The sequence below is a fragment of the Crinia signifera genome, chromosome 11 (genome assembly GCF_055691185.1).
Source record: "Crinia signifera chromosome 11, ASM5569118v1, whole genome shotgun sequence".
NCBI lineage: Eukaryota > Metazoa > Chordata > Amphibia > Anura > Myobatrachidae > Crinia > Crinia signifera.
The window spans coordinates 77469907-77494340 of record NC_139227.1 but is presented as its reverse complement, the minus strand read 5'-3'; the positions used below and the strand labels follow the sequence as shown (position 1 = coordinate 77494340).

Sequence of the window (24434 nt, the reverse complement as noted above, 5' to 3'; positions counted from 1 at the left end):
ATTCCATTCCCATAATATCTTCTGCCAAATTTCTGATCTTCTGACATCTTTCTTTTGAAAGACTAGTCTCGAATCTTTCTGAGTCTATCAGAACCCCTAGAAACTGGATCGATCTTGCTGGTGTTAATTGACTCTTTTGGAAGTTTATTATCCATCCTAAGCCTTGAAGCATATCTATCACCAGCTTCAAGTCTTCCATTACTTTCTTCTTTGAGGACGCCGCTATCAACAAGTCGTCTAGATAGGGCCAAATACGAACCTTTCTTCTTCTTAGGACGGCAATTATTGTAACTAGAACCTTCGTAAAGACTCGGGGAGACGTGGCTAGGCCAAAAGGCAGGCATGTGAACTGGAGGTGCTCTTTCATCACAAAAAATCTCAGAAACCTTCTGTCCTGGATCTTGACTGGCACATGGTAATACGCGTCTTTTAGATCTAGCGAGACCATAAAGTCTCCCTCTTCTATCCCCGCCAGAATAGTCTTCAGGGTCTCCATCCTGAATCTTCTCACATCTATAAAGCCGTTTAATCTTTTCAGATCTAAGATAATTCGAAAGCTTCCCGTACTCTTCTTCACTAAAAATATGTTCGAGTAAAAACCCTTCTTTTCCTGCCGGACTGGAACTGACTCCACTGCTTTTATCTCCTTCAGCTGTTTTAAAAGTTTTCTTAGCTCCATCCTTTCCAGCGCTATTTTGGGTCTTCTGGATTCCCAAAAGACATCTCTTGTGGGGCGTCTTAGAAACTCTATCGCATATCCCCTTTCTACAATGTCTATCACCCATTTGTCTTGTATCAGATCTTTCCAGAGGTTGGCAAAAGACAGTAGCCGTGCTTCCACCTCTGGTATTCTGTGGCTGTCATTGCCGACCTCCTCTTCTTGCAGACTGCCAAAAGGACTGTCTTGATAAGGGAAAGGAGCCCCTCTGTCCGTATGGTCTTCCCGGCCTGTAGGACTTAGCCTCTCTGTATTGTTGTCTAGACGAGGCTGGATATGGAAACTTGTTCCTTTTATCCTGAGGTAGTCTTAGTGATTTTCCTCCCGTCAGCCTATGGATCAATGCATCCAACTTTGTTCCGAACAAGTGGGAGCCTTCGAACGGAAGTGCTACTAATCTGTTCTTCGAGTTAGCGTCGGCGGCCCACGATCTCAGCCAGAGCGCCCTCCTCGCTGTTACGCCTGCCGCCATAGACCTGGCTGCAAAAGATACAATGTCTAGTGAGGCCTCACAGACAAATTCAGTCGCCTTCTGCATGGTCTCTAATTTCTTCAATAAATATTGCTTGGAGATTCTCTCTTCAATATCTGAATGTAACTCTGTTCCCCATAATCTCAGTGCCCTAGAGACTGATGCCACTGAAACTCCTGCTTTAAGGGACACCGCAGATGAGAAATGAAGTTTCCTGAAGGCTCCCTCCATTCTCTTATCCATAGGCTCCTTGAATGACGCCCCATCTTCAAGCGGGAGAGTGGTTCGGGAAGTAAGTTCTGCTACTGCCGCGTCTACCTTGGGTAGGGAACACCAGTTTAAGAACACCTCATCTTTGACCGGATACATTCTGTCTATTCTGGACAGTTTACCCTGTCTCTTGTCCAAGTTAGACCACTCCTTTGTAATTAGATCTTTCATTACTTTATGAATTGGAAAATGTCGGTTCTCTTTGGATCTATCTTCAAACAGAATGTTCTCCCCTGTTTCCGTACTAACCGGTTCTTTATAGTTCATGGTTTTGTATATAGCTTTCAAAACACTCTCTACTTTCTCAAAACTGAAGCTCCTAGCCTCCTCTTTGATTTCTCCAGATTCCTCAGAGGACACATAGTCTGGATCCGGAATTCCCCCTGATGCAGCATCATCATCTTCATCATCATTATCATCGAATCCGGCCTGATCCCTAGATCTCTTACTCTGTGCTCCCAAATATTCTTCTTTGGAAACAAAAGAACTTCTCATCCATTCCTTTAAATCCATCAGGATTTTTGGTTGCTCAGGAGTAGGAACTTGCTGAACATCACATTTATCGCATACTGATTTAGTCTGAGGTCCGGAGAATACTTTATCGCAGACCATACAGCTTTTATCAATATTTTTCTTTTTTGCTATTTTCTTCTTGGGAACCACAGGATTGGCAGGCACACTACAAAACAGTAAAAAGCCTGTCACTATCATAATAAAAAATAAATCTTCCTACCTAACCTGTAATACCGGAGCTTACCTCACAGGGGCACTATCTGTCTTTTGGGGGGGGAAGGCGAATCCATTTTAGTAGAAATAAACACGCAGTCCTATAACGGATATATTGAATTAAAACATGTCCAACAGACACCACTCCAGGAGCTAACCGCAGCAGCAGTCCACTCTTACCTTATCCAGCAGTATAGAACACCAGATGCAGCAACTTCTCTCACCAGCAGCCAACTGCATACTGCTGCTAGAGCGTACAGGGATTTAAATAGCCTGTATGCTGAACTCTTCCCGCTGCGCCTGCACCGGAAGTGCGTCACGCGCCAAGACTTATGGGCAATGTAGTCCACACCGACTGCCTCTATAAGCCATTCCCGGAAGTCGCGTCTGTAACGCTCTGACTTCTGGGAACTGTAGTCCGCGACCACGCATCCGGAAGTCTCGGACACGCTGCCAGCCGCTGTAGCCGGCTTGTAAAATGCTCCAGGAGACTTACCCCCGCCGGAGCTCCGAGTTTCCAGCAGCCCTGGACAGGACTCAATGCTGGCCACGCTTCCAGGTCGTTTTCTCATGGGCAGGAGACCGCAGGTCCACGCTCCCATGCCGCTCTGTCCCCCAGAGTGCTCCCTATATCTTAAGGTAAGCTCCCTAGAAAAAAACAAACCTGCTCTGCCTCTCTAACTAAACAAAAGGAGACAGGAAAAAAAGACAAGGTGGATGGGGAGGAGCTGGGATTTATACTGGAAGAGGGAGGTCCTAAGGAAAAAACAGCCTGTCTAACTAGTAGGAGAGGGATGAAATCCCAAGGTCTTGGCTGCCATGGGGATCGTAGAAGAAACACACATCTCTGATCAATAAAAAATTGAGCACAGACTAATGCAGGATCAATAAATAAATATATTAACACTTCAGATTCACACATAGAAAGAACACAGAGATATTAACCCTGGGAGACAGACTTTCATGCCGTACCCTGTAGGTAATTATCCGGCTTACCAGGTGAAATCCTTTTTATGGGATAGGTGCATTATGAGGATATGTCCCAAAACAGGTATTTACAGCTACATACTGGATTTCCACCCATGAGGGACTTAGAACTTTAAAAACACGCCACTTATCAGCCTACTCACACAGCAAAGTGCATCAGCAGGATATGGTCATTGGGTCACCAGCATGATGCTAATAATGGTTGATGGTGGCGCTCAAACCTGGATTTGCCGGCTGCTGTGTCGAGTGGGTCCCAACTCAGAGAATAGTATTTAATGCTTGGTGACCAGCGCTCAGGCACTAATGTAGATATGGTGTGATATGTGGGTATTGTTAACGTGCTGTAACAGACAAGTCTGTGAGCCAGTGTTAAAATGCAATAATATTTATTGGAGCGGAGTACACAAATGACTGCACCGTTGTGATCTGTGTTGCAGCAGCTGTTGATAGCCGGGGCAGGGCTAAAGGACACAGCGTGCTGGTGGCACAGTCACCTGTATGGAAATGCACAGTCTGGGTGAGGAGGGGGGGTTGATGATGGGTGGGGGCAAGTGGGGGGGTCGGGGAAGAACAGTGCGGTGATACTGGGTTGGGCGGTGCCCAGATAGTCCCGGACTGAATTTGCAGGAGTGAAAACGCTGGATGCCCACAACGGGGGGAGTACAGTCCTGGGTCAAGGAAGGTGGCAGGGTGTCGTCGAAGGCTGGCGTCCCAAGCACCTCCGGCGGTGCACCGTGCACGTACCTGATACCCGCTTGATCTTCTCCCGTCTGGAGGGTCCTCGGCGTTGTCCACGGCTTGGAGACTGTACCGGCGTCTGCTTCAGGGGAGGACGCCGGCTGTCGATCCACGCCGCTTCTACAGCAAACAGCCGCACTTCCGGGTTCTGCGGGGATCGCGTAATCGGAAGTGTGAGCTGGTTGGTGGAGCAGGGTGGGCATTCCACAACAATAGACAGGACATTCGCACATAGGGAACATTTCACATGCAATACCACAGGTGTCATATACCTTTTGAGATGTCCCTGCAATCTAGAATATGTGGGGAGAACCGTCAGGTCTTTGAGTGCCAGACTATATGAGCATGTGAGGAATATAAAAAGAGGTTTTGATCAACATAGTGTGTCCTCACATTTCAAAGCCAAACATCACTGCAATCCCAAGGGATTGCAATTCACCATTATAGAAGCACCAAAGAAAAATTGGAGGGGAGGGGACTTTGCCCAACAACTTGACAGAAGGGAATTATTTTGGATTTTCCAACTACAGACATTAGCACCTAAAGGGCTTAACATAGACTTCAATCTGGGGACAGTCTCCAGATGATATATGGCATCACCCACAGGGTAATCACCATAACAGAACAGCATCCCCAAAGGGGATAATGACCAATATAACAATATATGCACACTATGCATTGAGACTTTCGCTGCACAGAAAGAAAAAACTGACACAGAACTCCGTGCAATCAGCTGATTACACAACCACTCTGATTGACAGCATTTCCATACAGGTGACTGTGCCACCAGCACGCTGTGTCCTTTAGCCCTGCCCCGGCTATCAACAGCTGCTGCAACACAGATCACAACGGTGCAGTCATTTGTGTACTCCGCTCCAATAAATATTATTGCATTTTAACACTGGCTCACAGACTTGTCTGTTACAGCACGTTAACAATACCCACATATCACACCATATCTACATTAGTGCCTGAGCGCTGGTCACCAAGCATTAATCACTAGCATGATGGTCAGCATGCATTTAGGTCGCCATGACTTAAGGTCTACATGCAGGAAGGTTGACATGACTTAAGGTCGACATGGGTTGGATTGACGGATTCAGTATGAAATCCCGCCGGAATCCCGACCGCCGAAATCCCGAGAAGAGGGGAGACGTGGATGCGCTCGCCACGCAGCGGGCCCGGTGCCTCCCTACACTCGGCACGCTAATTTATTCTCCCTCTAGGGGTGTCGTGGACACCCACGGAGGGAGAAAGTGTCGGGATTTCGGCGGTCGGGATTCCAGCGTCGGGATTCTGAACGCCGGGATCCCGAAAGCCGGGATTTAAACTGCATCCCGGATTGACATGGGTCATTAGGTCAACAGGGTCATTAGGTCGACATGTTTTTTTTTTTTATTATTCAATCATTTTATTAAATTTTTTATGTAAATGCCCACAAACAAAAAGATAAAGCTTAACAGGTGTATACAAATGAACACCACCCGTATATATATCTCAACGAAGCAGTGCTTAGTACAGTACACGGTTGGTTGCAAAGTGTGTATGAAAGACAGAACATACAATATTCTACTGTGACATGGTAGAAATGCACAGGCACCCGAGGGCACCACTCAGGTACCTCAGGTCAGAGGTTAACAGGATTTAATAAGTGCAGTATTCGCACAATGGGGAGTTCCAACGTGTACTAGTATCAGAAAATAATTACATATCGATGTCCTAAAAAGCAAAAAATTAACAAACCCACTCAAACGACCCAAAACAATCCTCCCCTATAACCCCCCACCCTGTACTACCCACCCCCAACTGAGGCGTACCTGGATCCCTTAACAGTGAGGCCAAGAAGCTGAGCAGTGCTGCGTCATAGAATAGTTACCAATAGGACACAATAGGCGTGCAGTCAGTATTTTTGCAATAATACAGGCCAGAAAGTATGGACACCAGGACTTGAGGTAGATAGCTCAGTTGTACAGGAGATTTGGTGTAGGTGGCCGCGAGTGCTTCACTCTTACCAAGTGAAATAGTGCTACAGGCAGATCCAAAATGGCTGCTGGACGTGCCCAGACTCCGGGCACAGTGGCAAGGGACCGGCAAACAGCCAGAGGAGAATAAATCTACTCATCCTGCCTTAGAGGCAGGAGACAACAGCCACCGCGCCGTCTGAGGAGGAACACAGCCGCCGGACACAGCTCCCGATGCAGGATAATCCCCGGGCCCGACCGGGGAGAACTCCACGCCAAAAGTGGTAGGAGGCTGGAAAGTGGCGACGTCTGTTCACTGCCTGGGGTGCAGGAGACACTCCACTGGCGCAATATGCCTGTATCAGTGGTTAATATAGCCGCAAAGGGTATAAAATTCAGGATGTCAGACGGGAGAGCCAGCAGACACGTCTTAATCCCAGTCCTTCAGGCCACGCGCCCCCCGACATGTTTCTTTTTACTGTTTTTTGAGCCAACATGTGCCGACAGGCGGTATTTCATGCCCTACCATCCCCTAGGCGTAGTGTGAGAATAAAATAGTGTGCCGAGCTTAGCAAAACACCATGGCCAAAGCATGGCGAGCGTAGTGAACCACGCGAAGAGACACGGTGCTACGTTTCGGTGTCCATGTCAACACGGCATGTGTCGACAGGCAGTATTTCATGCCCTACCATCCACTAGGGCGTAGTGGGAGAATAAAATAGTCTGCCAAGCGTAGTGAGGCACCGTGCCCGAAGCATGGCGAGCGTAGTGAGGGGATGCGGTGCTACATTTTAGTAATAGACATTAGTATTTGTCGACATTTTCAATGTTGACCGTACCCATGTCAACCTAATGTTCCTGCATGTTGACCATAATGCTGGTGACCTAATGATCCATAACCGCATCAGCGGTCCTTGGTAGTGCTACCAGGTTTTGAGGACTAGGCTCTTCTTCAGAAGGTTAGTGCAAGTGTGAATAAAGCCACAAAGATCCCTTTGGTTGAACTTCCATCTCCAAAAACGTCAATTGGAAGTACCCAATAACAACATAATTTCCAGTTGCTATTTTATATATCTATATTTTATTTATTATTTTCCTTTTCATTATTATTATAGACTTATGTGTGTGAGAGAACAAATTGATTTTATTGTTAAACAAGATCACACTGTATTCTCTTTTTCCTTTCTTTTTATATACACTGGAGTATTTTATATTCACTGAGTACTTTGTTTATTTGAGCGAAAACACTACAAAAGAAGTACTTCTGGTTTTTTAACTATGTTACCTCATCTACCTGACAATTGGGATCAAGATCTACTGATGCATTTTTTGGGTTCTAATGAAAACGTATTTCTTACCTCCCTTCTGCTGGCCTCTGCCTTATGCAGGTCCTTCCTCAGTAACCTCACTTTCTCTGCCAGTGCCTCAGTCTCATCTTCTTTGTCTTTCATTCTACGAGACAGACGCCCATTTTGAGAGTTTAGGCCTTCACATCTCTCCTCCACCCCACGCAACTCCTCCTGTACGCTCCTCTGTTTTTCTAGCGCCACCTTCATTTCCTCTCCTTGTAATTTCAGCTTCCCCATCACTTCAGATAGCTCCTAAGAAAACAATGCAGAGTGAATGAAACCATCCAGAATTGTACATAATAATGATCAGGCCTTTGTACTTTTAAAAGCAAATGACTGCATGTATGTCAAGGGATGTCAAACCCTAAACACCACTACACTGGTAAGGCAGTAAATAAAGCTTGTATGTCTCCTTACCTTGGTGCATCGATCTTTCTCTTGCCCGAGGTTCCTGATCTGCTTCTCAAGGGACTGAATTTGCACTCCAGATCTGGAATCCTGTTCTGTGGACTTTTCTAAGGAGACAGCATAAACCTTTATATTTCCAATAACTGTGTGACTAGTAAGTGGCCTAGACAGGACAATCCTAACACAAGGCCTACAAAGATGAAAATTGTGACATCTGCTCCCACGGACACCCCCCACCCCCCCCTACAGGAGGCTGTCCGGATTCTGGGAGGCTTGTCTACCTCTCTGGGGGTCCGGGAGGTTGACCCGATTTCCGGGACCCTCCGAGCCATATTGGGAGGGTAGGCTACCCTGGTATGTATGGATCAATTTAAGGTTCCAAAATGCATAGGCTACAACAGTATGTGGCCAAAAATATCTGAATGCAACACTTCAAATCCGGTCAGTCTTAGAATTTTGAACAAATGCCATACACACACACACACACACACACACACACACACACACACACCTGCTAATTTCTTCTTCAGAACTTCCATTTCTGCCTTCATGCTCTGAATCTCGTTGTCTTTGGCAGCAATGTCCGGGTATGAAATATGGGGCTTCTGCACAATGTCTATAAGAAGGACGCACTCAATGTTTTTGTACATTAGGTGTATTAATCAGAAACCCATGCATCATAAGAGTGGTTTACCTTTAATATGTTCTGTTTCTTGTCCCAGCTTGTTCCCTATGCCATTATTGACTATGCAGCTCATCAGTGACCCTCTGTCTGATAACGAGCTAGAATTACATAACACACACACAAGAGTCTTATACATACAAGAAGAATGGAAAGCAAATACAGAAAGCATTTTACTTGTTATTACCTCCAGTGCATCACACTAATTCTACAAAATGATTTAGGGTGAGATTTAATAGGATGAGAGATTCAGAAAGTGAGAGATTTGGGAAGAAATCTCCTGGTTTTTTTTTAAAGCAGCAATCATTTACACTGCAAAACCAGTTTGATTCTGAAGTGTAAATGATTGCCGCTTTAAAAAACTGGAGATTTCCTCCCAAATCTCTCACTTTCTGAATCTCTCATCCTATTAAATCTCACCCTTTATCTCTACTAACAACACAGGTGTCAACAATATTACAATCCAGTGCCTGATTAGGCTGAAGCCTATAGCACCAGGACTGGCGCCTTACAGGTGACAGCCCCGAGGAATAAAATTATGGCATCATTTATACCATGCTTGTTAGCCATCACCCGTCCCGAAGTCCTGTTGGGAATATAGTTATTAAGGTGACTGCCAGAGGGCTGTGCCAATGTAACTTACTATTACTTTATGTACATTGTGCTACAACGCCAGTTGGGCAGCCTAATGCTAAAGTCGCCTTCACACGCCACAAGCAATAGATCCTACATGCCAGTTGTATAACCTTCATTACATGCACATGGGCTGTGTGACTGGCAAGTCTCTGAGCGCCCATACACGTGTGATTAACACCATTACAAGGGGAGCTACATGTGTATTAGTCTACGGCACCTGGATCCTTTATTCAGGCTCTGTTCCAGTCATACCATGGCCATTGACATAGAACACTTAACTCTGATTTTTCAGTTATCCTATGTCCTATAACACAATATAATAGTTAATGAACTTGATTAGACAGACATGTGGGTGGGTGGGTATGGGGAGGAAATAGACAATCTATGTACTCTAATAAATGTGATAACGATTCAATACACCCACCAGTTGGAAGTAAATGTAAATCCCACAAAAGGAAGGAGATGTGCAGCAAAGCCATTGTGGTTATTTGGAGGTAATGTTTCCTATGGGAAAAAGAAAACACAAATTATAATGAAAGAGCAAAACCCCAAAAGCAGTAATGCAGATACCGTAACTAAATAAAGCAGGTAACGCTTTATCTAAGCATATTGTGACACTTGTAAGAACCATGTCCAGCCGGTGCGGTAAAAGTAGGAGGTTTTCATTAGTTGCATCTCAGAAGCGGCTGCACAGGTCTTCCTGGTCCAGGTCTTAGGAAAAACAATCACACCAGTGGGGTTTCACCCCTTCAGCCACAGCCAATGTACACACGAACAGTGGACCGTCCTGGTCCTCACACCCTGACACTTAACCCACTACCACCTGGTCTATCGTCTGGCCATTTTGTTCAGCATCAGGTGTCCTGAACCTTGTTCCCAGGGAACCTTTATGACAAGCACTCAGGCACTGACTAACACCTAGCTGCTGATCTCAGCTAGCTACAACACCTGGACCAGACCGGCGCCATGCACCCTACACCCAGGTAACCAGTTGGTGAGTATGTCCGCCACCCATTTGCAGCATGTGTTCACCTGCACTGGCTGTGAATGGATGTTTTACATAAATATCCATTCACAGCCTGCGGGGTAACACCCACATTATTCGATGGTTGGCGACCATCGAATGATGTGGAACGTGCACGCAGATCTAAGGTGAGCAACCTTAGTTCTGCGTGCACATTCTGAGGGAAGTGGATGGGCAGTTGACATCAGTCAATTAGCATGAGAATGCCCAGCGTTCTCATGGGAACGCCCATGAAACATTCCCATATGTTAATGGGCCCCTCCCACCAGCCGCAAGGGATGCATGCGCAAACAACAAACATCGGCCTATGCGAATGAACACGGCCCTGCGAATGGACCTGAATAATGTCCTCAGTCTGCACCTGAAAACCATTCGGGGCCAACCTACTCAGCTGTGGCCCCATGACCCGCTTTCCACAATAGCTGAATGCCTGCTTTGGATAAAACAACAGCTGGACATTACACATAAATGTATACTGATGGACCTACTCACGATTACAATGGAACATATCTTTTGACTTTAGGACAAATCCTATAAAAAGACAGGCTAAGGTCTGGTTTCACGTGATCCACTTCATGATTACATAGCTCAAAACTACCTACCGAATGTTTCAAGGACTCATCATCCACATCAAAGTTTGAGGTATCTGACGGGCTGTCCACTTCTGGGATGTAGGGCGGTACAGCTTTATGTATGTTATCCCAATCTATTCCGCTAAAGAAGGGATGTTTCTTGAAGTCATCGACTCCTCCTCTTCCAAGGCGCTTTTCTTGTCGGCAAATAAGACACTTAATGAGATCCTTGGCATCATCTGAGACATCTGTGATATCAGATGGGAAATGCAGATGTTCCTGTACCGAGACAGTAAAGGATTAAATTAGGATAGTTTTTCCATGTTTAGAATTGCCTAACACTAAACCCTACAACACATAATAGAAAATTGAAGGTACTTCCTCATCTTAACTGCTTTGTAAGGATTTTTGTCGAGGGAACATTACAAATCTGTTCTAGAGGCATTTTTTTTTTTTTTAGTAAAAGACTGGTGGCGTGGATTCCAACATGTAAAAGGTAATTTCACACCACCTTCTGTGTCCACGCCACCTTTAGTAAAGTTGTGGCGAGCAAAGCGAGTCCTTCACTATCCCATACTCTGTTCCTCAGCATCTGCTGTACTCCTTTCCTTTCCTACCTGCTTTTTACTTTACTCTTCCCTACTGCATACCCTGCTCCACCCCATGTACCGTTACCCTGCTAGATCTCATTTTGTTTTCCTCTACTGGAACTTCACTTTATTTTCTCCATTATCTATTCTCCAAAACATCTCATCCACTACCCTTCAACTCACGTCTCACCCAGCAACTAGCCTGTGACATGTCCTCCCTCTGCAATCCATTACCAAATAGCTCCACTTTCTCGTTTGCTTCGTCTTTCATACATCTCATGTGCAGTTCATCGTTTTATTCACTCCTTTCTAATACTTATTGCATTCCCTCATTGTTACCTTTATATATAATAGCTGACGTGACTAAAGTGTCAGCCTTATATCAGTCGCCTCACTTATGATGAGGTGAGTACGCCAGTGTTGGTAGCAAGCTTTAGTCATAAGCAGACAGCCCTTTTCTTGTACAGGGGTCATGTTTACACGGTCATACTGTATCTGCATCATGCTGCAAAATGTGTACAGAAATATGTGCCAATAGAATGTGAAATATGTAGCAGAGTTTATATATCTCATGTCAAATAAAATGTCAGATCAAATAAGCCTCATATTTATAGTAGTAACTTACAAATAACAAAATAGACAGGAAAATGAACTCCCAAATCTAAAGGTGCCCGTACATGGTTCATTTTGCCTGTGTGTTGCGATGTGTGCTCCCATGCACATTGCATAAAGTATGTATGGCATGTACATTGTATCTAGTACAAAACACACAATGCTGTAGCACATCGCATGCTTTTTGTGCTAGATACGATGCGATCTAGTACAAAAAGTATGGAGCACATCGCTCAGTGTATGGGCACCTTAATAGTGGGTACATGGTGCAATTTTGCTTGTGATTCGATCCGAATCAGGATTTAAATGATCGGCGAGCAAAACGCATTAGATTTTGCCATGCAGTACAGATCTGTACTATATAGTCTTTTCTGTTCGATTTACACTAAACAGGAGTGCGCATTGGGATCGAATCTGCATTCCATTTCGATATCATACTTCTATAAGCAAAATAGTGCATATCTCACTGTGTGTACTCTCTATTACACTCCTTACCCATTTACTGTACTCTCCCTTGCGATCAACCCCCCCCTTATCCTTTCCACACGCTGTGGCTTCCCTTCATTTACCCCTCATATCGCCCTAATTGTCTTTATTCATTATGTCTTCATGGGCTGATTAACATCAACGAGTCACAGTTCCATATGCAAGCAGCAGGCAAGCGAGTTCTACAGCATAAACCCTATAGAGATGGCATTCTGACAGCCTAGATACAGATATATACTGTATAGTTTACCCGCACATTCATTTCACGGTTACTACAACCAGGAGATTGGCAGTACATTATGGGCTTGATTCAGATGTGGTTGGAGTTAATATGGTAATGCAATCAAATGCATTATAAATCCAGCTGAATTACTGATCCGAGCTGCGTATAATGCAGTATTGCATCTTCTCTGGCAAGCCATTCATTGCAGAGGCCAGTGAATCTCCATCTTCTGACAGAACATGGCCATGTCCCTCCCCCTGCCCCCATGTCAATCTTTGAAAGTCTGATGCCGTCCTGCGTCGCAGGACCCAATTGCACTGCACATAACAGGCCCTGCACAAAGTACCAGACCCCTTTCAAACCACATCCGAATAACCCCCAATGTGTAGGTCAGCAATTTTATAAGTCATACAAGCAGCGCAGCCTATTGTGAGGAGAAGGAGAAAGAATGTGAAAGCAAAGAGCCAATATGACTAAAGTGGTCACTAATCATAGCGCAGGCCACACAAAACCACATAGCAGGAAGGAGGCAGCATGAAGACTTCTGAAAGCTACAATCTGCCACGAGCGCAGAATCTATGCAAGCCACCACATGTATTCTTTAGGTTAGGACATCCACTTCCTATTGTATCTGTTACACCTACATTAGGCAGCTTCCAACTGTCATTTTAGAGCACGTACTTGATCATTTGTATAATTGCTAGCTAGAAGCCGATTGGATACGATGGACAAATTTTGCAATCTTTAGAAGTTTTGCTTATTTAAGGGAGACCTTTATCGGACCAAGACCACATTTGGTTTACCTCATGATTCATTATTTTTCCATACGTCTCTACCAGAGATTCCGCATAGAAAGGAGTCTCCCCGAAGAGAAGTTCATACATGGAGACACCAAGAGACCACCAGTCGCACTCTGTGCCATACTTCCCCTTGCCATCCTCCATGGCCTGTAGTATTTCTGGTGAAATATAATCCGGGGTGCCGACAGCAACTGAGGACTCCACCTTACAAACAAAGAGGACAACAAGGTATCATTTTACCTTATTCTGGGACAACCAGGCTCAGTTATCAGATAATGCAGCACGGTTTGAAGAGATCATAGGGGACACTGGGAATTAGGTGCCCTGACCATGCAGACTCTTGTATCTTCTTGAACAGAACTTAGGGCCTTATTTTGGTTCACTCTTTCTGACAAAATCCTTCTTAGATGGACAAAACCATGTGCACTGCAGGGGAGCATATGCAAAATGTGCAGAGAGAGTTAGATTTGGGTGGGGTTTTACTTCAAAGTGAGATCTATATTGAAGTGTAAAAAGGAAGCAGCCAGTATTTTCCCTGCACAGAAACAAAATTACTCACCCAAATCTAATTCTCTCTGCACATGTTACATCTGCCCCCCTGCAGTGCACATGGTTTTGTCCATCTAAGAAGTATTTTGTCAGAAAGAGTGAACCAAAATAAGGCCCTTAATGCATTGGTTCGCAACCTTGGACTTCAGCCCCCCCCCCCCCCCCCCCCCCCCCCCCCCCTGCAGAAGACACTTTACTGGTTTCAAAATGTGTGCCCAGCTCTGCCCACCCCCAAATGTCTGAACTTGCAGCTTGGGGGCTCTATATGTGACCGCTGACCACGCAGGGCCCGTTTTGCACATGCGCAGACTTTCCACCATTGGAAAGCTACATACACCATTGTGTTTAAGAACATCTGCAAATCAGGCCCACAGTCCTTGAAATGTCATAAGCTGATTGGTTGCTGTGGCCACATGCTTTATTGTATTTCTATACAGCTTGATACATCTCCTCCAAAGTTTTAGACCAAAAAAAACAACAACAACAGTATAATGTTGTATTAGAACAAAGCATGTTATACTGCTGCACACAATATTATAAATACAATGAAGAAAAAGCCCTTGGCTGGCTCAGTGGGTTTGTAACCCAGAGTCCTGTAGTGTATTGTAGTCAATAGTTGCAGACCATGTATACCACCTTATAAAGGCAAAGATTGGTACTTATATGTTAGTTGGGCGCCCACTATAGTTAGTACGCTCATACCCCCACATCCATGTTGGCATCGAGTTTATGTTATATAGTGTGGCGAGTGCAGCGAACCTGCAGTGTGGCGAGTGTAGCGAGCCCCGCGAGGGGACGCATAAAACTAAGCAAATAGCCTAGTGGGCGCCCAAGTAACATATAAGTACCAAAGCCAATTCAGGTTGAGTATCCGTTATCCAAATATCCCTTATCCAAATTATTCTAAAAACTATAATCTCCAGAATGCAATTTTTTTTTTGCTAAAAAACTACTGGGTACATCTGTAACTGGCATTACTGGGGTCATCTGTAATAGCACTGCTGAGGACACAATATGTAACTGGCACTAAAGAAGTACAATAAAATAATTGTTTGCCATTAACATTCAGTGCCTTACATTGTACACAAACTTTGTTTCATGTTTTAAAACCTTGTTTCATGCACAAATAAAATATATCTGTGCATATTTCATGTGTTTATACAACATACAGTAAATGCAAGATACCACAAGATACCTCATTCAAATATAAAAATATTCAGAAATATGGAATAATCGATTATCCAAAATGCTTCTGGTCCCGAGCATTTTGGATAAGGGATACTCAACCTGTAACACTTTTGGTGCTACAGGTTGAGTAACTTTTACTTGGATCTTAAAAACACACTGGCATTAATAATGTGTAATGTGGGGAAACTGGTCATTGTAAAGGTTTATTATGCCTGAAAATTGCATAAAGGTGCATACACACTAGCTCCGTGGTTCCCACACTTTTTTGAATCACTGCGCCCTAGAGCATCAAAAAAATTTCATAGCACCCCTAGGCTGAATGTTTTGTTATTGAGAAATTCCAAAAACAATATTAAATAAAGTAAATTGTTTTATATGTGATCCTTTGGGTCAATTACGCTGTGAGGGACCGGACTTGCTATTGTTTGTCCACATATGTTACGATTGGCAGCCACAAGCACTGGTTTTGCCTGGTATATTGACCATAAATAATTTGAATTTGTCCTGGACCACCAACCCAGGGCACCCCTGCAAGTCTCCTGAGGCACCCCAGGGCGGCACACAGTTTGGGAACCACTGCTCTAACTAATATTCTAAACAAACAATTATATTAAATATAAAAAATTACATGAAATCTGTTTCTTGTAACATCATAAAAATATAATTCTGGATAATTTTCAGGTTTTTCGCTCATATTTAACATAACGATCCCATGTATCCCATGTGCACACTTACCAGGCCATCCGGCCTCATCTTCAGACAGGAGCCAAAGTCTGCAAGTCGGATATGGCCTTTCATGTCAATGAGAATATTATCGGGCTTGATATCTCTGTGGAAACATTCATTCAATTAAATCATTAGTATTTATTTCTTAAGTTTGCATTTAAAAAAAGCGACACTACAAACTATGAATCTGTCATATTAATGAATCAGAGCCACTTTAAGAAATTGTTAGACATCATGGGATAAACGGAGTAGTTTATTATGCCCGATAAACCAGCACCTTCTCGCACATTTGAATCCGAATTTGACCCACAACCAGGGCCGGCGCCACCACTAGGCAGCTCTAGGCATTTGCCTAGGGCGCCGGCACCTGGAGGGCGGCAGTTCGCCCCTCACCCCCAGCATGGAGGGTTAGCGAACTGTGTAAAAAGCTTGTGGCGCCGGTGTCCCTGCAGTGCTGGAGCGGGCAGGGGTGTCCGTGCCGCGGGGGTACCTGCGGCGCTGCCATTGTGTATAAAGCTGGCGGCGGCCGGCGGGGTCCCTGCAGTGAATAGAAAATAACTAGCGCTTCCGCCGCGCGCATAGCGCTAGTTATTTTCTATTCACTGCAGGGAACCCGCCGGCCGCCGCCAGTTTTATACACAATGACATCGCCACAGGTACCCCCGCGGCACGGACACCCCTGCCCGCTCCAGCACTGCAGGTATGCCAGCGCCGCAAGTTTTTTACACAGGTACCACCACCCCCCCCCCCCCCACATGCACATTTTGCAAGTGTGTGCTTTTTGTATGTAAACTCACACTTCGTAACTCAGTTTCCTTACAAGGTAAAAGTTTGGCAGAAGCATGCGCAGATCCGTCAGATCCGTGCAGGTTACCATTAGTGAAGAAATAGTTCAAAATAAATAAGAAAATTTAATTACACTGCTTCTATGGAGGAACACGCTGATTGGCTGGTGGCTCTTAAGACATGAGTCACCCGAGCTCCGCTCATTCACGTAGAGCAGGGGTGGCCGAACCGGTCCTCGAGATCTACCAACGGTCCACATTTTCCAGATCACCTAGCTGCTGCACAGCTCTAGTCAATACTAACTGTCACATTTTCAAACCTGCTGCACTCATTCCTACTATAGATCCACAGGTTGCCTGAAAAACATGAACTGTTGGTAGATCTTGAGGACAGGTTTGGCCACCCCTGACGTAGAGGAATTGCGTCAACGCATACACTTCCTCATGTCTGTATTGATTCTTTTTTTATATTTTTATTATTTTAACCCCTAACATGCCTACTTATTTTCAGGTTACATGGATACTACTGGACAAGAGAATGACTACAGGGAGTGTACAATAAGTAAGTATGAGTGAGTGTGCAAGAGTGCTTATTAAAGTTATACTTTCCCAATGGAATTCCAGCTCCTGATGAAGGCGTGTGAACACGCTGAAATGCGTTGAGCCCATACCCTTGCTCTAGCATTCCATTGGACAGCCATCCAGCTCCAACACAGCTCCACTTTCACCCCTTGCAATTGCAGAGGACACCATACCCGGACCAGTTTTGCTTCCTTTATCACTTTGGATGCCCTGGGACCCGCAGCGATTTCTTCTTGGTACCAGCCGTACCTTAAGGACTGCCACATCACCACCTCCATTGTGAGAGGTACAGGAATCCACCACTGGGAAATCTCCGGGACTTTGAACATCTATTCTCCACAAGGCCATCTACCACGTATGGTAATTATACACCCTGGTTCTGACTCAGGACACTCAACACACATTTATTGAATGCTAGTGGCTAAACCCTTTTAATAACATTTTTATCAGTTTTTTTTTATTTTTGATCTTTGAGAATTCTCATATGCAATGTATTGTTCATAATCATGTTTTAATATTGAAATAAATTCAGAATAACCCGAGCGCTGTATCATATTCTATATTATTTACCTTTGTACCTTTTGGGAGTCTTACACCCTCCCGATACAGCAGCTATAGTTACACTGGTGGTTACCCTTTCCAAGATCCTGGTGCTGGTATTAATACATGGGAACTCTACACAATATTCCCCCTGTACTTTTTAAATTGGGAGCAGCTCAAATAGTTTATTTGAAGGCAAGTTTTTGAGTGTAAGTTTACAAACCGCCCCCTATTACATTGGCTGATTTCCATCTGGATGAGAGTTTGTAAAGATCGAGTTGCGGGAGTGAGTACACATTAGAGTTTGCATGTTTGTGGCATCCTATTACATTGGCTGAGTTCTAAAACGGTGTAAGTTTAGCGGTGACATTACATCAAATGTCGGAGTATTCCGTAGGTACCGGCGCCATAGTTTGTACAAGGTCTATGGATGGAGCTGAACACACCCTTTCTTCACAACACATCAAGTCGCTGGCACTCAGTCTTACCTATGCACGTAGTTCAGTTGATGTATGGAGTCTATTGCTAACACCATTTCAGCCAAATAAAATCGGGACATGTCTTCTGGAAGTCGGTCTTCAAACTTGCTAAGAAGAGTTAACAGATCTCCCCCAACATAGTAATCCATTACTAGGTACTTTAAATAAAAAAGTATCGTCAATTTTATATCACTAGCACATATGTATTAAAAAATACAAAATAAACTCAAATATATGTGAACTATGGATGCATAACAGGATTCATAAAGCTGGCCATGCACTACAGTGACTTCACCCCTCTGAGAAGTCACCAGCGATACTCCCTTGAGCCGCCTGGGACCTTCCTGGGGGGGGCAGGATCACATGCAGTCCTTTTGCATGCGATATTGCATGTGACCCAACCAAGCCTGCCCGGCTTTTGCAAACAGCGCAATGCGCACAGGACCACGCATCGCATCGGCAGTCACATGCAATTTGGGCTCTTTTCCTGCAATTGATTGTATGTGAATTGCCCAGTGTATAGGTGCCTAAACTATCAGTGCCAACGTTGTTGTGAGATCCCCAAAATATCCGCAAAAAGAAATTCCAGTGTCACGCACAGCTACTGTTCTTTTTTGGGTGCAATATTTAACCAAACTTTGATTAATTGACTAGATTTGTATTTATTTATACTAAAAGAACAGTCGCTGTGAGCGGCACTGGCATTTTTAGCGGATCTTTTGAGGATCTCTCACAGCATCGTTGGCACTCAAAGAGTTAAGGCTAAAACACCTGAACTGAAGAAAGTCTCCGAGGAAGATCTCTGAATCTCAGTATTGCTGTGTAGTACTATTATCATTTATTTACATAAAAAGTGTTCATGCATTACTTTGCTCAACAGAAGAATCCGAATACAAAACAATATAGTAAAAAACTATTTATTGGCTGCTATTAGACAGAAGAATTAAACCGTCGCAGGGCACAAGAATTATGGGGCTCCCAGATGCACTAAATGAAAAAAGTGGTAAAAAGTTTGTGGTTTAACCACATTTCCCGATACACTAAGCCCCATGCATTGAGGTTTCGGTGCAGAGGGTAACGTCAGCAAAAGCTGTTGTTCCCCTATAGAAACCTATGGGCTTCACTTCACAGCGCTGGTTAAGGGATCAATCACAGGTCTCTCCCAGCATGCCCCACGGACACCGACGTGACCCAGAGGGACTCCCGGGACTGGAAATCCAGTGACTGTGGGGCGCGTTGCAAAGCACAGCTTTGCATTAATAATCGCATATGTTAGTGCATATGTGATTATTAACAATGCAAAACCCCACAATGTGTGGCGGGATACATTGCCGAATTGTAGAGCAACCCAACCCCAGTCCTCTGTTACTCAGTCGGACAGGAATTACTGAAAAACATTGTGACTTCCGGTCTTGTTAAATCAGATCCTGCAAACATCCAGCAATTTTCAAATCTACAATCAATATCTTACCAAGTAGTTGTCATCATGAAACGCATAATGCAAGCTTGGAATCCACTGGGTGTCTCCTTTCACTAAAACATCCCTCTCTTCACGGAAACAAGCTGTCTGCAAAAACAAAAGTCTGCACTTAAATATAGGAAACCTTTATTTTGTGCCATGTACTCTACACAAAAACTCACTAAATAGTCAAGAGATATAAAGTATGAACATAAGGAGTGCACACACAGTGGTGCACGCATGGGAGGTTTCTGGTTGCACAGAAACTCCACTGATAGGCCATTTTTTTTTTCATCGGCTGCAACCTCATGCCGCTGCTGTGTCCGAGTGCCTGGCGGCTCCTTTGCAAACCAGGGACTGACCAGCAGTGGCCACTTAAAAGCAGCAGCGGTGGGACGCCTGCATGCAGAGGCAGGCACTCTGCAGCGGGAAAGGTGAGCGCTATCAATTTGCGGTGGGGAAGGGTAGAAGTCAGCTGCTCTAGGAGCAACACAGAGGAGACCTCGGCACTGCAGAAGCCGCCAGTGCACAGTCCAGGCAGGACGGATACAGAGGGGGGCCATAGAAAGATCCGCCCCTGCTCTCATCTGCCTGCACCGGCCGCTCTCCACTACGTGTGGACCTGGCCTCTACCTCTCCCTGCTGCCGGCATCATGGACAGAGCCGGGGGGGTTAGGTGGAGAGATACTCCCAGGAGGTGATCATGAACCAGGCTGGGGAGAGAGCGGCGAATTCCGAATACAGAGGCTCACCGGGTCTGGGAGAAAGCGGCAGCGCATAAGCGCAGGGAACAGGGGGTTATGTGACTTACTGATGCCTGTGTGTTGTACGCACCATGGGCAGGATGTGGTGCTCACCACTGGTACCTCACTCTGAATGCATGTATATGTGATGTATGCATATATATGCATGTATGTATGTATGATGGATGGATGGATGGATGTATATGTCAGTCATTCCTACTGCCCTGCTGGCTGGTGGTGCCTGTGTGCAAGTCCTGTACACTGTATGATCCAAGAAATGTATAGCAATGCAATGTTGCAATTCCTTCTAATCTGTGTAGGGACTGATTCCTGACGAAGGTTTTTAAATAAATAAAGCCGAAACATGGAAGTTCAGTGTCACTGCTTCATAATTATAAAACCAAGAGTGCTGCTCACCTACCCCTGACTACATTTATCTGGGATGGCACAAGGTGTGTGTGTGTGTGTGTGTGTGTGTGTGTGTGTGTGAGAGAGATATACTGTATATATATATTCCTTCTAGGATCTAGGGCGGGCAGGGCGCCGCTACATGGGGGTGGACCGGGCCCGCCGACATCACTGTTTTGGGTGGTCCCGGGCCGCCAACGTCACAAAAGGGGCGGGCTCGGACACCCGAAGGCTCTACACTGTCGAGGAAGCATCGGGCATCGCTACGTACAGCGGCACCGGGCTTCCCCGGTCACATCAGAGGGGTCGTAGGCAGGCTGTTTTAGAGAGAGTTGATCATCGACTATAATATTTATAGTGCACACATACACATATCTGGAAACCCCCCTTCACAAATCCTGCATTGCCCCTGACACATTAGCTGCCACATTTTCCCCGCGGACATTGATTAAGGCCCACCCCAGGAATTATCTCCACCTCCTTTTCAAAGACCCACAAATCACAGGTTGTGAAGATAAACGGGTGTGACCTCCAATGTCCAGCTCACAAGTGTCCTCACACTTGTGAGCTGGAAATTGGAGGACACACACGTTTGATTAGAACTAGGAACATTTCCATCCAATTCCCATTTATGATCTAAGGGAGGTGGATATAGATTTGTTTTCTCGTTAATATGGAATTTTTATTATCTTTAATTACTCACTAATTATTAATTAGTTAAAAACCTCATGAAATAACTGAAGGCGACCCATCAAGGGAAATATCAAGGAATAAATTCCAGAATTAACTTCCTTACAAACTCTCAGTTAGGAAGTCATTAGGATATAATTCCCCTGTATCGGTCAATATAGAAGATCCGGAATACCCTGATCTCTTAGACAGACGTATCCAAGAGATCATTTTACCCCTGTCTTTTGTTTAAGACAAAACACATTGGTTTTGCTACATCTGTGATTACAAACAACTTTTAACATCAAGACTTACTCCAGCCACAAGTAGTCATTGTATCTATAATTTATGTTTTAATAAAGGTTTGAATTTAGTATATATATATATATATATATATATATATATATATATATATATATATATATATATATATATATATATATATATATACACACACATATACACACACACACACACACACACACATATACATACATACACACACACACATATAGAACAAAAAGAGGGGTGCCCTTATAATGCGCTAGATTAAGTAAATTGGGCAGCACTCTGTTAGTCCCCCCTGTTAGCGGGGGAAGTGGGGAATAGGAGAAAAAGATAGAAGACAGAGCGCGCCACCAGGGGCGTAACTACCATAGGTGCAAGGGGTGCAGCTGCTATGGGGCCCAGAGCTGAAGGGGGCCCATCTTTGCTGTCAAACTAATATGTTTTGCATACATTTATCACCATCAGTTGATATATAAGGGGCCCTTACAAACTTTTGCTATGGGGCCCACGAATATCTAGTTACGCCTCTGCGCGCCCCTATTTAAGGAGATCCACCACCAGAAGGATCAACATAATATACCGACAAGTCACTGTACAACAGTATTTAATACAATTCGTTTAAAAACAAAATAAAAACATTTTGGCTTGTGTGCAGTCAGTTAGTCGAATCGATATAATCAAGAAAAACACCCAACGCGTTTCGTCAAAAAATGACTTCCTCAGGGGTAACTTTCCTTAGGTAAATGGACAGTGAATGTAAGTGTTCACTCCGGATAGCGGTCTTACTGACAAGCTGTATAAAAGTATGCAAATGGATCCCTTGGAGATCTCAATGCTGATATCCAGCTGCAACAATTTCCATATGTACCGCTTAAAAAACAGGTCTTGAGAGGTTCTCTTCAAGCCAGTTCCTCGATATGTGGAACAGCAGACAAGTATCAACCAACTGCAGGTCATATATACATACATATACATATATACACACACACACACACACACACACACACACACACTAGTATGGCCCTCAGAGTAACAGTGCTGAAACGTTGACCCCATGATGCTGCTTTAAATGGTCTTTATTAATTTTGGAGTGCTGTTTTTTTATCAATCTATCTGGTAAATAGACTAGTTAGATAGATAAATATTGGTGTGCGGGATGACTGACTGTCGGGATCCCAACCAACAGGGGCTATTCTACCCCGTGGGGTTCCATGATCCCCCGCAGAGGCAGAATAGAAACTGTGGCAAGCGTAGCGAGCCACCAAGCCCGCAAGGGGCTGTTTTGAACTCGCCCCTCTGTCAGAGTACCGGCGACTGGGATTCCTATGTTGGTATACTGACCGTCAAGATCACGACTGTGGGCCAGTCACACCACCCAGATATTATGTATATAATTTGTGTATCTATTTACACTTGTTTGATGGACCAGGTATATAACTATTCACCTCAGTCTTTACCCCATGCGTCACTCCACCCTTCTCTGGAGACCCCCCCCCCTGCAAATCCTCTGTTTGCCCCTACCACCATCCCATTCGCCTGATCAAATTATTTTCAAGCACCTTGTGTGCCTGTAATATTCAGTCTTCACTTTAAAATCTAAAAGCCAACATTAATAACGTGTACTCTGGTAGAGTACGCAGCCCTATAAGAGTTGTGTAATGCTAATCTTCTAAACCACGTTACTACATTAGCACCTGCACAGAAAGCCAACAGACTGTCATTCAAGTCCGGACCAACAGGGAGCTCCAGGCTCTTATAGGAAGGTATGCCAAGTTAGAAACAACAAGCTTCAAAGTCTATGTGCAGCTGCCTGATATCACTCCGTGTCATCAACATATTGTATTTTTATGGATCATCTTTGATTTATTTGTCCATCACTTTCTGCAGCAGGAAGTAGTTGGATAATACAAGCATTACCAAGCATCTAATTATAATAGTACTCTAAGTGAATACCACCATGAAAATATTCTCAATCCGTTTTGTTGAAGACTTTTAGATTGTACTCGAGAATGAGTGAAGACTAAAACCCCGCTCAGCATGACTGCTCAGCACACAGCATTGCAGGGTTCACCGCTAAAGTGACACACGATGTGCTGAGCAATCGGGCTTAAGCCATTGCTCAGCGTGGAGGCAGCAGTCACCCCATATGGACGAGGCTTTACTTACAGAGTTTAAAATCTCTTAAGTAGGGTACACATCAGACACTATATGTACCCAGCAGCAGTATGAAATCAGGAGCCAAGGGACCTGGTGGGGTAGCCATCATTGACAAGTACATACAAACTTGTCGATGACTGGTGGAATGAGCGATGTTGGGGTGGAAGGCGGGCCATGCTGCATTCCACAACACGGCTCTTGATACAAAGATTCTTAGTCATCGTGCATGCACAGACAACGGAGGACATCACCAACAACTCGCTGGAGTGCGCACCATTAATGATATATAGGGGATATTCAATCCCGGGTCACGACTTTTGGGCTGGCCCGACAGTCGTGACCCTGTCCCGTTCTTGACTGGCTCGATGAAGAATTGGCAGACGGGAGTCAATGTCTCACCTGCCAAAAAGGGGGCGTGGCTGCGATATACTGCTGTGGATCGTCGAGCTGAGGCCGGGAGCTCGGCAATTCACGGCCGTTCTCGGCAGAAAGGGCCCAACTGCTTCTAAAGTCAAGCCCATTCTGCTGAGGTCCCTGTTCAATGCTGTCAGGAAAGACAGCATTAAATAGGGCGCCGCCGCCGGGATTGAATACCCCCCATAGTGTG

The 24434-nt window shown here is 44.7% G+C and overlaps 1 protein-coding gene across 1 annotated transcript in view; it reads right to left on the bottom strand.

The window, feature by feature from the left end:
- CDC42BPG (CDC42 binding protein kinase gamma) overlaps nt 1-24434 on the bottom strand; it is a 137386-nt gene that overhangs the window by 32992 nt on the left and 79960 nt on the right. Inside the window, exons 4-13 of the mRNA XM_083165171.1 lie at nt 19575-19670; nt 18113-18261; nt 15727-15820; nt 13258-13458; nt 10574-10822; nt 9372-9451; nt 8324-8412; nt 8141-8245; nt 7639-7736; nt 7231-7473 (exon numbers count right to left, since the gene is read on the bottom strand). Coding sequence (XP_083021297.1) covers nt 7231-7473; nt 7639-7736; nt 8141-8245; nt 8324-8412; nt 9372-9451; nt 10574-10822; nt 13258-13458; nt 15727-15820; nt 18113-18261; nt 19575-19670 — 1404 coding nt within the window. The remainder of the gene's footprint in view (nt 1-7230; nt 7474-7638; nt 7737-8140; nt 8246-8323; nt 8413-9371; nt 9452-10573; nt 10823-13257; nt 13459-15726; nt 15821-18112; nt 18262-19574; nt 19671-24434) is intronic.